The sequence below is a fragment of the Anas platyrhynchos genome, chromosome Z (assembly GCF_047663525.1).
Source record: "Anas platyrhynchos isolate ZD024472 breed Pekin duck chromosome Z, IASCAAS_PekinDuck_T2T, whole genome shotgun sequence".
Lineage (NCBI taxonomy): Eukaryota > Metazoa > Chordata > Aves > Anseriformes > Anatidae > Anas > Anas platyrhynchos.
The window spans coordinates 35,148,584-35,165,572 of record NC_092621.1 but is presented as its reverse complement, the minus strand read 5'-3'; the positions used below and the strand labels follow the sequence as shown (position 1 = coordinate 35,165,572).

Here is a 16,989-nt window from a genome sequence, read left to right as displayed (position 1 = left end):
AGACTACATGATCTCCAGAGGTGCCTTCCAAACACAAATGTACTCAATTAACTTGGTAAAGAGACCCAAAGTCCTTTCAAGCGGGGTGTGTGTGTGTGTGTGTGTGTGTGTGTGTGTGTAAGTGAGAGCTGAAAAGCTTTTCTGTGCTACTGCTCTAATACTACTTGCTTACAGCATGTAGAGTGATAATGCAGTTAGTTCCAAACTCGTTCCTAATATCCACACACCGAGTTGTAGTAACAACTGCAGAAGGGAGGAAATCATATACTTTGCAGTCTCTTTTTAGAGATGAGTTGCTTGTTGGGAAAATAAATACATACAAAATAAATACAAATAAATACAGATTTTATTCTTAGACCTACCAGAAGGCAGATGTGTGGTCAATTATTTATCTCATGACCTTCCAATTGCAATAAATAACAATAAACGGAGAATATTTTAATCCCATCAAACACAGGTCTTCTGAGGAAACGTGTTTGGTTGTTCTCACAGAATAATGTTAATGATGGAGTTGAGGTTCCTTAAACGGAAGCAGTTCACCTGAATTTCCAGGCCCAAACCATGCAGAGCTTTGAAAGTAAGGATCAAGGTCTGATGCTTTGCTTTTATTGAAGCAAGCCAAAGAGAACAGATGGTATAAAAAAATCATGATGTTCTTTTGGCAGCTACTGTTACCAAACTGTGCTGCCACATTCAGCACAAGCAACATAATTTTCATTGTGTCCCCAAAAAAGGGAACAAAATGCTTTGGTGGGATCATTTGTAGGCTACTCACGGGAGATCTTGCCAGCTGGATTTCGTCTATTCATTTGGAGTTTATCACAAACTCCAATTTACCTGAAAAGCAACTAGGAGTATTTGACTAACAATAATCCAGTTTACTACTCAAAAACTTCTTTCCAACATGGGAAAGAGGAGCTTCCATTTACAAATGAGACATCTGACATCCAAACAACACATATTTCAAAGTCTCTTCAAATCAGATGGGTTTAAGAAGTCTGTAACTTGCAGTTGGTCAATATTTAAACAGAATGAATTAGGTAGATGTCCTCCTGTTCATGAAACATATGAACTAGTTCTTGTGAGAAAAGATAGCTCACTAGATTATTCCTATTAATTGCATTCAGTTAACCATAGCTGTGGACTGTGTAAAATCATATGAACTTTATGTTTGGAGCAGTTAAAGTAACTTCAGGAAATCAGTCCTACTGTCAGTAAGATACTGATTTCGGAAAGAAAAACAAATTTCATAAATAAATCCTTCCTCTGTTTCTACATGTACAATATCACACTTACTGGCAATGATGGGGAAGGGACAAATAAATATGTTGCAAATTTTCTTCAGTAGCTTAAGGTCATGCAGGAAAGAACAGGCACTGTCAAACTGTAGAACACCTTGAGATTATATTTTTAAAATAAAACATATACACAGTTCTATACACAGTAGAGAGACAACTGCTCACATACTATTTCATTCTTCATGCAAATATTGAAGACTTTTGACATTATATTTGTGGGAGAAGAATACAGTTCTTAGAGTACTTTTACCAGGAACAGTCACTATCAGGAAAGAGGTGAGCCAAGACTTTTGTAGGGAAACAAAACTTCTGTTTTCAGTGTTCAAGACTAAATGCACCAGCATAAAGAAAAGGAATGTTCTTCCTATATCAGCCAACTCTTACGTGTGAGAGTTCTGGAGGATATATTAGTTGTTTTTTCCTTAACCTATATTAGTATCCATACACACATGCACATCATGGCTGTGAGCAATGGACTTGCAAAAGAGAATACATGAAAACATGAAAATTTGATTAAAGTTCTTTGGGTGTATATTTGAGATTTACATCAGCCTTTTTGGCATCTGAAAACAAGGACATTTGGAAGATTTTGGTCATCATAAGTGGTGTATTATCTATGCAAAAATTGTTTTCCAGACAAAATGGAGTTTCAGTATTCAGGACTCTAAAATCAAATCCTGTCTTTGACATATTAGAAAAAATTACAAATTCCATAATGCATAATATTATTTTTCTAATGTATCACTGGTCCATAATGAGAAACAATCTATTATATAGATTTTGTGTTCAATCTTTTTGTCAAAAACTACATAGCACATCAAAAGTTAATAGCACCGGGGAGTTCAGTGATTAATATGAAAACAAATGGTATATTACAAATTTTCTTTTGTTCTTCATTCACAATGATGAAACTGCTACGATTTAACCTTTAAGGGTTAAAGAGTTTAATCAATGTCAATGTCTGATCTTCTGAAGGCGATAAAGAACAGTCTGTCTAGCGATACCCAACAGAACATCACTTTGTCAAGCCACAAAGCGCCCAAAAGCTTGTCAAGTAAGTTACCAGAAACCTCTTTGTGGTTAGAACTCAGCTCCTTCCTGCTTGACCTATTATTTGATATTTGACCACTTGGTTGCAAGACACTTGCTCTTTCCAGCTGAAATGTCACTGGGGCATCTTGTCAGCTCCCCGACATCTCGGCCTGACATACAATTTTACTTTTGTGTGCTACAAGGCAGAAAATGCAGGGCAATGGCCTTGCTTTAAATTCTGTCAGCATCAAAGATGGGCGTCACTCTTGGGTCCTACCAACAACAACAAAAAAGGAGTCTATTTGAAGGTCAAAACAGCCATTACTTTAAAGTCTTTCAGCTTAAACTAAATATATTACCTGCAACACTGGTTTGGGAACTGTCCTTATAAAGTACATAAACATATCATCAGAAATCCTCCCTGCACAATTGTTCTTCTTTCTTATGAAATGCAGACTTGATAAAAGGGTGAGTTTTCAACGCCTGCAGGGACCAGATTCAGCAGTTAACTTAACTTGTTCAAATAGGCAAGTGGTATCATGTAGCTTTACAAGGAGCAACCTGACCTTCTCACATTGACCAGCAGTGACATTATTGTGCAGGAAGAGAAGCAGTCACATCATTTCTGTTTTGCACAACCTGCTTAAAGTTTGCAACTAAATGCTTGTCTTCAGTTGAGCTGACAAGAGAAAAGAGGGGGCTCAGTGAACCATGGCAGGGCTGCCATGAAATGACAGGAATCATTGGCATACATTTCAAATAGCTCTCTCAATCCTATTAAAGTATTGCAGTCCTGCTTTAAAATAGACAAGTATGAAACAACTTTGATAGATAGAGACTAAAATGGCTTATTGATTTTTTTTTTTTAAGACTGAGGAAAATTACCCAAAATGTGTCATTCTTTAACATTTAAAAATATATTACATAAGAAATGAGCAACTGCAATAAATAAAAGTTAAAAAAAAAAAAACTGTTACCGTATGCAAAGAACAGGAAGCATAGAAATGTGAACATATGAATGCACATTTTCATAAAAACGTAAAATTAATGTCAAAAAATACAAACGCTGAACTACAATTCAAAGGTAGCAACAAAATTGCACTTTAATTGCATCATTTTACATTAATGCAATTTTTTCCTTCTAAAAGATTATTGATACAAAGAACCTGAAAATCCATTTTCCATTGTTCTTTTGGGACTGGATGTGACATTCAGGCTGAAGGAATAGACTGAAGACTGTGAATTGGCTCTATTGTGCATAAAACTGTTGTAGGATGTGTCAGGTTCAGCTTGCAATGCCAAAAAATCTGGGATTCTACTCTGGTCAGGCGGAATTGCTAGCTTGAAGACATTGTGATGTTTGAACTCCCTCTTGATTCCTGGAGTAAAATAAAATAATAATAAAAAACAAATCCAAAAAGAATCTACATGCAATGTTAAACAAGCAAGAGAAATAATTTCATTGTACCTTTCACAAATATATATATATGAAGTATCTGTGTTTGTACCTTGTTTCAACCATTTCTGTAATATATACAATACCTGCATATATACATGTATATTAATCTTTAATAAGCAGGAGTGAAGGATATTACATACAATATTCTGCACTAATAAATGTTAAGAAACTACAGTCTATGTTATTTAAAGCACTAAAGATATGTACAGACAGCATTTACCCCTCTTCATTATCATTGTTAGGTGAGGTTTTTTTTATCAAGTAAACAAACTTCATCTACAGTTTCCCTGTCACTGTTATTAGGAAAAATATGCTGTGCTATCCATGAAAGATAATAAATTACATTTAAATATATTTTATCATAATTTGAAATCAAATACTCTTTGCATGTTAGCCTGTTAGAAGATGGTAGAGAATATACACTGAATGTACATTGCTGGGGAATACAATTCATCTTTCAATGAGTCTCGACATTCAGTTGAACAGTTACAAAGGTTAGACCAGTTAAAATTCAACATTATATAACTCACATAACCAAAACATTGTGCATTCTACTTTGAAAGATTATGGATAATACCAGTTTATCAACGTTAATAGTTTTTTTAGTGCTAAAGAGACACATTGTGTATTCCCTTAAATATTTGTGATAAAAAAAAAAATAAAAAATTTAACAATGTGATGTCATATTGCTCTTCTGCCTATTACCAAGGTATTTTAACCAAGGTACTATATAGCTGCGGAAATAACAATCAATCAGGCCATAAAGTATGTGAAAAACTCACATACATGCAAAGTATTACTATGGAAAAGACATAAGGTAAGATAATGAAAGACTGTGCTTCTGTATTTTAGTTTTTAAACACCCACCCTCGGCATTTGAGGGAGACTGTACATGCATATGCACACACATGCACATGCATACACACACACACATATACACAGAAGAAGAAATACATGTATATGAAGGCACACAGGTTTCAATACACTGACTCACTGATACACAGAAAGAGGCAGTGGTGAGGGTGTATATTCATATTTCAACAAATCCAGACTCAGTCATAGGTATAAAGACACATTCATGAAAGATTCCCCTTTCCTCTGTTACTATTGCAGAAGAAAAATCAATGGTTGCCTCTAACACCTACTTCAACAGTTCCCTTTGATATGGACTCTTTTGATTTCCTGGTTCACCACAAGCCATACTGCAGCTACTGTAAACAGCCAGGTTATGCTACATGTTCATTAAGAACCCATATGGTAGCAAGTTTAGATGACTACTTCAAGGACGTAGTTAAAATGAGGTAGTGCCTCAAGTTTTTCTGAACTATGCTGGTTACGGGGATCAGATAACCAGCAGAACTGTCAGGTACTGATCTGTAACACTCTACCTTTTCAGTCCTACTGTGCTCAACACTATGCAGGATGGGAACCATTAAAGAGCAAAAGCACAAACTAGCTTCACTGCATTTGTATCAGCATATCTGAAATAAGATCTCAGTGAAAGCATCCACCTATTACACCGATTAACAGTTTGTTATTTATACACTTTAATTAGCTGGCTTAAATTCTCTCTAAAGAAAGAGACATTCATAAGAAAATATTAAGAAAATATTGAAATGCACCATAAAAAAACAACAGTGATGTTCTAGAAACAATTATGTGTGTAAATGAATGAAATCACTAAGATATAACCTACTAACAGGTTTCACTCTGGATAACAAATCCTGAAGACAAATGTAAACATGATGGTTTGTACTGCTTTCAATATCTCACTTAATTGGCATATCAGAACGATTAAATATCACATGCTACAATTACTATCTCATAATACCTTTTCCAGATATAGTGAGGTTTGGGACTTTTTTTGAGGAATATGGCATCAAAATCCCAGTAAGGAGACAGGAAATCAGATTTCCTTTGAGAGTTGCAAAAAAAAAAAAAGTATGAAACTTAATGATTGGCAGCAAGTCAATAGACTATGTTACAGTAAAAGCTTCACTGCTGGGGGAAAAAAGCTCTGCTTTAGTTATCCAGATCCTGTGCTGTACCTCTTACGCAGAACAGAATACTATTCATTGAGTAGAATGGAAATCAGATTTAATAACAACGTGATTGATGTAAAAAAATATCTTGGCTGTTACTCTAAGAACTGTTTTGATCCAGTATCATTATATACACTCATGATGAATAAGAAAACAATATTCTTTCTATAGGTTACTAGAAAAAAACACTCAGAACTGTTACAATACGCATTGTTTGAACACATACCTGTACAAAGAAATTTTAAAGGCAGTGATAATTTCCTCAACACAGCTCTTTCAACATAATTGTATTTAGACACCTTTCTAAAATATGTATTAAACTGGCAAACTCAAACAATATACAAGGGTTGTGATAATAATCCATCATATAAAAATGCATTTAGATAATTTTTAAAAGAGGAATTATGTATCTTAAATAAATTATGTATCTTAAATAAATTATGTATCTTAAATAAAGTGCCTGTTTGGGTAAATCTTTAGCATAGCACTTTTATTTACCTGATTTAGATGATTCCATCTAGACTGTTGCACTTCATCAGCTAAATAAATATTTAGGACACAACAGGTCTAAATGTTTATGGAATACAGTAATTGGTCACACATCCTGTGGCCATTTTTTCAGAATTTGGTAGCCTAACTTTATAAAATATGTTTTCCCCCCCAAAAAATAATAATAATAATAATAAAAGATTAGTCTATATTATGAAATAAGTGCTTTCTAAACTACAGTTAACAACATTTTACTATTAGACATGGAAAAAAGATTTCTAAAACAACTATTCCCTACTGGTTCTCTTTTGTGGCTAACCTCTGATCACATTTAGGATCTAGTTTACAGGATGTCTCATAATATATGCATTGTTTTACCAAAGTTAAAACTGACTTCTAAAGGGTTGCTTTATTATGTATGACATTGTGAGTGATTATTATAATACCACCATGTATTATATTCTTATGTATGTTTTTATTGCGCTGTCAGCCTATTCAAAACCGTCATGTTGTGATCAAAGACACCCTATTTTGCTTTTATATATCAATACTTGTGAAGTAATGTCAGACGTTTGGAATTAGAAAACTGTGCATAAGTTTTGACACTGGTGCAAACAGATAACTACATGAAGAAACACACTGTTGGAAGAATATTGTTTATCTTCAATTGTAGCACTAAAATCTATACCCAGAGTGGAAGCCACAAATCAGTCAGAATGGTTTCAGCCTGCAAAGTCAACGCAAGGATAATTTTACTGGACCACAATTTTCACTATAATACCACAACTTTTCAATTGCCTTCTATTATTTGTATGTTACAGTAATTCCTTCCAATTTGGCGATTTCCCACCACAAATTTTAGTCACTTTAAACTGCTTTCAAATACTCAATTTCAAAACACAAATTTCCCCTCCGCTTTTTTATGACATAAATTAAATTATAAATAAAAAATCAGAATAATAAAAAATTGTAAGATTTTTTTTTGTGAGTTACGGCTTGTGGATTGTGAAAAACAAGCTTGCATATATCTCTTTGACTTAGGTAAGAAAGAAATTAAGCCACTTAGAACAGAAAACTACCAAGAAAGGGATGAAAAGAAAGGGCAGAAAGAATAACACTGAAGTTGCGACAAAAAAAAGACTCAGTTATAGATGTTCCTGTGTGATGATGCAGATACAGTAGTAAGCTCAGTGTTATATCACTTGGCAAATTAAAGGTGACTATTGTATTATAAGGCCGAAGTGTTATCTATAGGAAATCACCAGACTACAGGAGACCTAGGTGTGTGAGGATTCCTGACAGCAAACAGAAGTATAGAAGGAGGAGCAAGCTGCAGTTTCTTCTGAATTCCAGCAACCTCTAAAATCTCGGAGGAAGCTGCAGCACAGCCATCCAAGAGCAGAAAGAAATGCAAGGGGTAAGCACAGAGCAGACAGCAATGGAGGAGAAGTAGGAAACAGTCAATATACATCTCCGCAATTGATTTCTGGTACTGATTTTTTCTCATCTCTTTCCCTTACCCTGAATCTAGAACATACATATACACAGTAATACCAGTAGACAGCATATCAAATGGCCAATAATACTTTTTCCAGCTTCTTTTGTCTATGTTGTCATTGTGTGTTACATCATTTCACTGTAGCAATAGAACTTCCAGTAAGTGTTAAAGAAACGAGAACCATCTTTGATACCATTTTTCAGCACTTATGTGGAAAACCTATTTCTCTGTAAAAAGATGAAAATTTTCAAATAATTTACAACCTCCTTCTTAGACTGATATTCCCAAAACTGGTAATAGTTGGCTTTTGCCCCATAACAACAATGGACTTCAGCATGCTGCTCATTCATTTGCTGTTAAAAGTAGCTCAAACAGTCATTTCTCACTCTCAGTGAAATAAATAAAACATCAGACTGATGAAAATGCTAAAAACTGCTACTTAAAATGGAAAGTATTACTAGTGGTGTCAGTTTAATACTGCAATAGTTAACAAATTTCTTCAAAGGAGGAATGTATACTGGCCAAAACCAGAAAGTTTGCTTCCCATGTCAATGATTTTGCAATTCGGTATTCTGAGGCAGTAAGACTAAATTTATCCCTGACATAAAGTAGGAAAATTGTAACATTCAGTATAAATTCTAATTGTCAGCACTCCTGCCTGGATTCTGGAAACAATTTACTATCAGAGAATAATTCAATGGACTGCCAACTCATTACACATTAAGTCAGCAAGTTAAACACACAACACACTTTCTTCCTTGGGTGCTGCTAGCCAATGGCATTTTTCATTTTCAAAGAATTCCCTTTTCACTTTCCAGAAGTTACTGAAAAAATACACAATTCTGAAATATCTGGAAATCATTTTTTTTCTGCTTTTATAACGCTTTAGCGTTTAATGCATTCAGTGAAATCACACTCCAGAGACTCTATTATGAGCAATTAAAGAAAGATATTTTTTTCTAGAAGAAATCCTGTTTTATTCAAATGTTTTTAAACCTGGTATGTTTGAAGAAATGCACAGGATTACCACATCAGACCACCATATCGTCAATGTTTTGATGGCTTAAAGACAAGGAATTTGACTTTGCATTGCTAATTGTGATGATTTCTAAATATTTTAGCCAAAAATCTGCCATGCAGCATATATAGTAATTCTTTCAGAATTTTGTCTCTATTCAGTGGAATACACATGGACGTCTCTCATTTTCAGGTCAAGTTGTTTGCACTACACTGTAATAATACCAAAACACTACACAAACTATGTAGTGCACTATTTTCATGGAGAAATGCTCAGTCTTCATTGACTTCAACTGAAGTTTTCAAGTTCTTTAACACAGGAACATGACTTCATGAGCCAGACTTCTTACCCAACATTGCCTACCACTGTCCTTCCACTTTCTCAAGAATAGAAGCAACTTCTGTTTATTTTTAATCTTAATAACCAACCTGAATGACTATTGCTTTATTTTGTACTGTGCAACCAACATTGAAAGATACACTGTACTCTTACTAAACGGTTGTAACAACTCTCCACATTTTGCATCAGTGTATTGTGAGGTTGTTGTTGCCTTTAACTGATGCTCCTGTTGCTTCCCAGTAACCCTCTCTACTGTCTGAGTTTTCCTGCAGTTTTTATTGTCTCTAATTAGTATTTCTCTCTGATGGTTACCTTCACAGCTCTTTGCTTCCTTCCAACAAGAAGAGAAGAAGGTAACTACAGCTGGAGACTAACATGCTTGTGACACCATGCTGAGGCACAAGTGGCTCATGAAATAGTTCTCACTGCTTACTGCTTAGCTTTTTCTTCTGTCATTGCTAGAGGGAAAACAGTCCCTATCCAACAATTTAAAGTGTCAAGCTTCATATTCTCTTGAGAAATGTATTCAGTCATCATCTGAACTCCTAGGCAGTGTGACTGTCTGATGTAAGCCTTCAAAGTTTCTTTTGAGTTGCATGCATACTGCCACTCTAGCAGAAAAAGGAAAAAAGGTGTATTTACATTCATTTTACCAAACATTAGCATCTTCTGTCCAATCATTTGAATGCAGAAGTGTTAGGAGAAAACAGCTTAGAGAACAAGGGTTGACACATCCAGTGTGAAATCTTAAGGTGCTTGAATGCAATGAGGGAGAAAGTGAGACAGAACCACATTTCATCTTCCTAACTGTGCTATAGTCCACATGAACTTTGTGACAGGTCTCTGTCTCTCAGCCACACTTGACTAGCTTCTGCTGACATTCAGCTGTCAGACAGCAACCCTTTACCATGCCCCTAACATGCTCTACAGCTTCACCCAATTAACTCGCTTTCACTTGACATTGCAGCAAAAAGCTTCATAATAGGTGGTCAAGGTGCATGGTGTCTGCTTGCCCTCTAACTGCTCACGCACAGCAAAATGCTTAGCTACCTTCCTTTTTGTCTGTTTGCTCAGAAATGGTGCGACTACAATTTAGGAATTTCATTACTAAACAGGACAAGGAAAGCTAAGCTTTGCCGGTGGTGCATTAATATATCTTTTACTAGAGACTAATTTTAATGCAGAATCCTAGAGCTAATCAACATAAACATTTTGGAAAATGAAAAAAAAAAAAAAAAAAAGGAATTACACTGATTCAGTAAAATAATTCACTCACTTTATAATTAATAAAGATATACTGTATCAGCAATACAGGTAAAAGTTGAAAAGATGGAATACATAATTATTTCTGACAGCAACATTTAACAACCTAGAGGAGAAAAGTCTACAAACAATTAAAGTACCTTTATGATTCAGCTGTCTTGCATTAAAAATACTGAGAAGATGATTTTTGGCTGTGTATTCCTACCAAATATGCAATATTTTAAGGAATAATGATCAGAACTATGCAGAGCTAGCAAAACAAATGAAAATGGAAATTAACATTTTAGCACTCTACTGATAGCTTATTTAAAAATGAGAACAAACATGGAACTTACTGTTACTTTGCAGCCAGATGCCTTGAAAATACTCATTTGATTACTACTTCTCTCAAATGTATTTGACTTGAATATGTGGACTAAGCCCAAAAGTGCCTTCAAAGAGCCAATGTTTAGTAAGCACTGATGATGTTCAAGTGCCCTTTGATGAAGAGGCTTCTTAACCAAAGCCGGAACAGACTGTATGAGTACAGATGTCTGGGCAGTGGAACTAAGAGAACAGCCACTGTGAATGCCTTGTGGTAGCCTTATGGATTTCAACTATTAGAACTTCAGTAAGGCATGACCCAAAAGCCTATCTATTGAGTTATTTCAGATTCTGTTGTTTGCTTAACTACAGCAAGTTTGGATAGATTGTGTTACCTATTTGATTTACCAGCATATCTACAGGGACTGGTCACCTTAAGTTCTCTCTAAAAAGCATTGAAAGAGCATTTTTCCTGTAAGAAACTTGCTTTTTTTATAAAGAGAAGCAGACACACCGCTTGTAGAAATCAGAAACTCAAGAGAAGCCAAAAGCGTGAAGGAAGGAAACAAAAAATAAAATATATTGATTGAGGTGTAAAGCAGACACCTCTCACAACAGGAATTTACAGAAAGGACATAGAACCAACTTATCATTATAAAAGGTGGTGAAAAAGAAGCAAGTCATAAGGACCTGGAACTTGTACAACTCTGGCAGAGGTTGCTGATGCTAAAATGGGTAACTTTCAGCAATGAAAAAAAATGTGATGAACATCTGAGTGAGATTTCAAATAGGAAAATAGTATTTTTCAGACTTGAAGTAACAGCGATACAGAAAGCATTTTAGTGGAGAAAATAACTGCAGATCATGTAGTGAGAAGGGAGATGCTGATCTCGTGAATTGACAGCCTCCCGTAACAAACAGCAGATTGAAGGTAGGTAGCTCTTAGGAGACAACAGAACTAGGAAGATAAACTGGATACAGACATAATAAATGCAACCTATCTGCATTTGAAAGACAGACTTTTGTCTGTTGTTGTTGTAGGGTTTTGTTTGTTTGTTTGTTTGTTTTTAACAACAGGTTGTAATGCTGAGCAAGAACATGAGCATTTGCATGAGACTCTAGGCCTGTAACTCAGCTCATCTAAATAACTATATTAAACTGAAAGGCCTCTTAAAAAAAAATCCTCTAACGACAAAGCAAAAAATGACAGAATTATGTCATTAGAATTATGCCATCAACTGTTACTGCTGTCAGCTTTATGTTCTCAACAGGAATGTTTATTATTAAAATCATCAACGTATTAGGAGGACAAAGGGTTCCACCCTCTTAGCACTGGCCAACGCAGCGTGCGTTTTCTTGGTCACCCAGTGCAATTGTGTAGACTGCCACCTCCCTGTCAAAATCCTCATTAGGGTTTGATCCCTTGAAACAGCACAGAGAAAGATACACCAGGAAGAGATACCTTTAGATCCCTATAGGTTTGCAACATTTTTCAAGCTTTTGTTTGCTTATCCAAACCAAGCATTTTAATGTTCATTCATCCCCAGTAAAACTTGATTCAAGTAACTTCAGGAGGGAATTACTCCTTCTCCCACAAATTGCATATAATATCTCAAGCAGTTTATATTCAATAGAGTTCTAAAGGGTAGTTTTATAACAGTAATGGTTGGGGAATGCAGTTGGCTTTCCTGCAGTGTTGCTTATAAAATATCAGTTGATATCTGAATGGCCTAAAAAAAAAAAAAAAAATTAGGCTCAATTTCAGTTGACAGCTAACATGTAGGTCTTTTGTAAATGCGAGATCCAAATTACACTAACTGGGCAAGGAATCAAGCTTATCAGTTATAAACAACTTGAGTGTGGGTGAGCTAGGGTTACTGTCTCTATTGGTTTTGGCCCAATTTATATATACAGTTATATTTCAGACTGAGATTAAATAAAAATCTAATAATTACTTCAACAGAACTTTTTATACTCACTAAATTCAAGAGTACAATCAGCCTCTAAGAACTGCTTTTAGTTTAGTCAGGTACTAGATCATCACTTTCTGGGAGGCTGAACATGTAGTGTGAGTGAGGCAAATGGAACTAGTATTTCCTGCATACCAACCATATTTTATGCAAATGGACATTAAAAAATTGCTAATGGAATTTCATCCTTTGGTATACATATGCCAAATGCATGTTCTGAAAGCAAAGAAGAGTTGGGAAAAAAAAAAAAAAAAAAAAAAAAAAAAAAAAAAAAAAAAAAAACACCACATACGACACTGCAAACTTTCATCAGGCACACAGGCTTTTTATCGAAAGTTCATGAGGAACATAGAAAGAGAGTTGGAGAGAGGTTCCTTAAGCTTTTTGGTTTGTATAGCAAGAAAACTGTAACATAACATTAAAAATACATAGTGATATCTCAGTAATTTGGTGGTCCTTCTATGCTTCAGAATGATACCTTAAAATTCTTTTACTCAGAACTCCTGATTAGATTATGTTCTCCTAAAAAATCTTTTACTTAAAGCACAGTAAACTTCAGTAAGTTATTAAATTCAACTAGAAATTCCTAAAGGAATGAGATGTTTTGACATGCGCAAATTAAAATGAAACTGGATGACTGGTAATGTCAAAAAGCTTTGCAAAGTCCTGGTTAACTTGCAGGATATGCTCAGGCTCCCAGAGGAGTGCCGTGCATTTACAAGACCCTGTGAAAGAAAGCTTGGTGTCACACAGAGTCTGAAAGACTGTCAGGGATCCTGATCATAGGCCTATAGTCACCATATGAGCCAATCATTCTGTGATCAAATGAGACACTCACTGGTACTTAACAAAACCTGAAAAATCAGTGAACTATTCCATGACTGTGGATCTGGACTTTCTTTGTCAAACTACATGTAATGCCTAGATAGAACAAAAGGTTTCCTAAAATACTGGTGAACATATAAATTTATCAGAGGCAAGTATTGCAATATCAGTTTTATGGTGACATTTCCTGACTAAACCATGGCTCTGTGGGTCAATTTCAGTTCAGGCACAGATTCAGAAGTGTGGTGTCTAAAAGTAATGTGTCTTTAAAGGTTCCAGGGATCCCTCTCCAAAAAAAATGTAAGAATTGAAACAATTACAGCATCTGAAAATGAGAGAACGGAATCATTACATCATCACCATATTACTTTGCTTTCTTAATATCAAACATAACATGGAAACTGCTGGTGGTTTACCACAGTAAGTATTCTTGTCTATATTTTTTGTAAATTTCCCCTTCCAAAACGTAGAATTTCTGCAACAAGTCAACAGAAGACAAAATGCTTGTAAAATAGGAAGGATATGGCTTAAGAAGCACACTGTGGTTCTAAATGCCTTTGATTGTACTGAATCATTACAGAAACTAAAGAAAACAAAGGTTATTTGAAAAATAATTATTTTTATCATGATATCATGATTTCCACGAAAGGCTGTTACATGTAATTTAGAAACAACAACAATAAATAAATAAATATATGCTGGGTAAATATTAAGTAGTGTGACTTAAATATGTAAAACCCAATAAAAATAAACATTAAGATGTAACTTGCTGACTGTATGCCCTTAAATCATGTCAACATTATAGGAATAGAATTATGAGTTAAGAGCAGTGTTATGCTTCATGCCCTAACTTTGAATTTCCTGTCTTTTTATCTGTGTAAGTCACACACTCTAATATATTTTAAAGGTGTTTTTGTGTTGTTGTTTGTTTTTTTTTTTCATTTCTTGCATTAACTTTTATCCTTAAAGTACAAAATGCAAACATTCAGGCAATGGAAATAGGTAAACAGATGTATTTCTACAAAAACATGTTACTCTACAGCAAAAATGTCACAGAAGGCTTGTCCTTTTTTTCCCAAGTGAAAAGGATGCAAGCATACACAATTACAGGAGAAGGCAAGAGCAAAAGAGTATGAGCGAAACAGCAGAGAGTAATTTGATTTTACAAATTCCAGAAAGACACAAAGTAAAGGAGGCTGCTGTGGTTTACAGCTACCCTTCTTTATCACTCTCATTATCTCTCTTTGGCCTGCAGAGGATCCTCTCCTCCTCTGCTTGGTCTCTGACAGCTGAGAAATCTGCTGTGGGACCTAGGGTGGAGATGATACCCAGCCCTGTGCTCCCATGACCTTTCTTCCAAACCAGTGCACCAGGAGCTGAGATTAGGAGCCGAAAGAGCCATCGGAGAAGGTTGTCTCCTTTGAATGAAGGTTTACCAGCTAGGTGACACTGAATTCTCTAGGCTGTGTATTGTCTCCCTGCCACCTAGAGGGGAATACAAACACGTAAATATGTGATTTTCCTTTACAAACACCTAAAAATTCATCTTTTGAGAGGAATACTTACTTACACTGTTTAAAAAATGTGTTTTTTATGGTTAGATTCTCCAGACTAATCCTGTTAAATGCCAACACAAACTTTTTTTTTTTTTTTTTTTGTAATGAGTAAATGTAGCATAATACATGCTACACTTGGGGCATGCTGCATATGTATGCATTTCTGAGGCTGGCAGAGAAACAGGCTGACTCCCGGAAACACTGGTTCTTCCTCTCTGGTCCTTTCTCCCTGTGCACTGGACAGGGGTAGTACTACAAAATAACAAAAAACACTTTGAAAGACATCAAAAATCCTTCTATCTATTATACTACTCAATTTAATCACAACTCACAGGTATCATCTACACATTCATCAAAGATAATGAATGAAGATCAGCACCAAATTTTCTCCTTATAAACAGTGCCTTAAATACTTAGCTTGAAACACACAGAAATGCAAAATCAAACAGGTGTCAGAATAAGAAAATCATTATTCACAACTGTATACCTTAAGTGATCTAAATTTAAAATGATAAGACAATATCAGGCAGATGACAACCTGGATTCCATGGATTCACACACCATTTAAGTATCTGAGCTAGACTCATTCAGGCACAGCTATGCTTTAATCCCCTCCAAAAATTTCTCAGTGAATTCACAGTCACAGAACAGAGAGACATTCCCTTTATGTTTAACCCACAGTTTAACGGAGAATAATAGAAGCTTCCCAGCTCCCTTTCTTGAAATAACTTCTTCAAAAGGGAGGAGGAAGCACCTTCTGGCCTGAGTAAAAGTCCTTGAGTCTGGAAAGAAGTGAATTTGTCTGCCTTTGTAGAGAATATTCTTTTTCTTCTACAAAGCCAGTAAAATTTTGTCCTTGGCTCTGTTCTTTTGTAAAAACTTTTTCCTGGGGTTAAATGTCCTGGTCTATAATATCCAGTTCTCAAAATAACAGCCTGTCTAGCACTCCCAATACTTTTATTTCTACTACGGAATTAGCAGGTCATGTAATCATATAGAAAAGTTTCTCTTATTTTGATATGCTGAGAATTTCACTTCACAAGGTGTGGGAGGAAGGCAAAAAAAAACAAAGGCATGTAGCAAACATGAAGCAAACATATGCAGCTGGTGAATAAAATTCACCGTATATTACCGAAGAAACAGATTTTGAAAGACCACATATATGTCTGACACACAGCTGTCTTCTGACACAAAGTTGCTTTCTGCATCCACTGCGGCCTTTCAGAAACATTCAGTTCCTCAAAACCCCACATACCATTTTGCAAATGAAACGGAAGACTTCTTTCTCCTTCAAACCTTGAACAAAATGAAACATAGGCATTCACTTTTCTCTGTTAATCTGGTGGAAGCCATGAATGAAAGCATGATGTTCTCCTAAAAGGCAAACTTGAATTTATGCTTTAGACTTGTCTCCTTGTCCAAATCATGAGTCTCTCCAAACTAATTTCCAGTTAGTTACTGTAGGAGGTACAATTGTTGCTCTGGCCTAAGCACTTAGGGTAAGAGACGAATACAGTAATAACTTCCAAGTATCTCATTTTCAGTCCTGGGAAACACTGCAGACCCTTGCTTGTGAGGTAGTAGTTCCAGCACCTCAGCAGAAACACATTTCTAATGCCATAGAAATGTAAACCATGAACGAAAAAAGGAAAGGAGATTAGCTTCCTGAAAATATGACCCTCCTTTTCTGCTACTCAGCCAATGACATGAAAGATTTGTTTTGTGCTTAACATTGGAATAAACCTGCGGTCATTTAGGAACTTCATGGTTTCCATTAAACTGCACAGCATGGACATTTGGAATTTCATGGCAACTGTGAAGTGAGAACGTGGACCTTGCTTTTCCAAAGCACAGGCCTCTGCCGAGAGCTAACACCCACACACATTCACTCATGTTC

General features: G+C 35.5%; 1 protein-coding gene across 12 annotated transcripts in view; it reads right to left on the bottom strand.

Moving 5' to 3' along the window:
- Positions 1-328: 328 nt before the first annotated feature.
- The window catches only part of CCDC171 (coiled-coil domain containing 171), a 177,926-nt gene continuing 161,265 nt past the window's right edge, over positions 329-16,989 (bottom strand). For 4 of the 12 annotated variants that reach the window (XR_005261633.2, XR_005261632.2, XR_011805713.1 and 1 more), the window contains 2 exons: positions 15,107-15,344; positions 13,025-15,021 (listed from right to left, as the gene is read on the bottom strand). Coding sequence is in view for 4 of the 12 variants with exons in the window: in XM_072030879.1 (XP_071886980.1) it covers positions 3,655-3,709 (55 nt within the window). In the remaining 8 variants the exon portion in view is untranslated. Of the gene's footprint in view, positions 3,710-13,023; positions 15,022-15,106; positions 15,345-16,989 lie in introns of those variants that run through there. The other 8 variants (XR_005261634.2, XR_005261635.2, XR_005261629.2 and 5 more) reach the window with 7 other exon arrangements.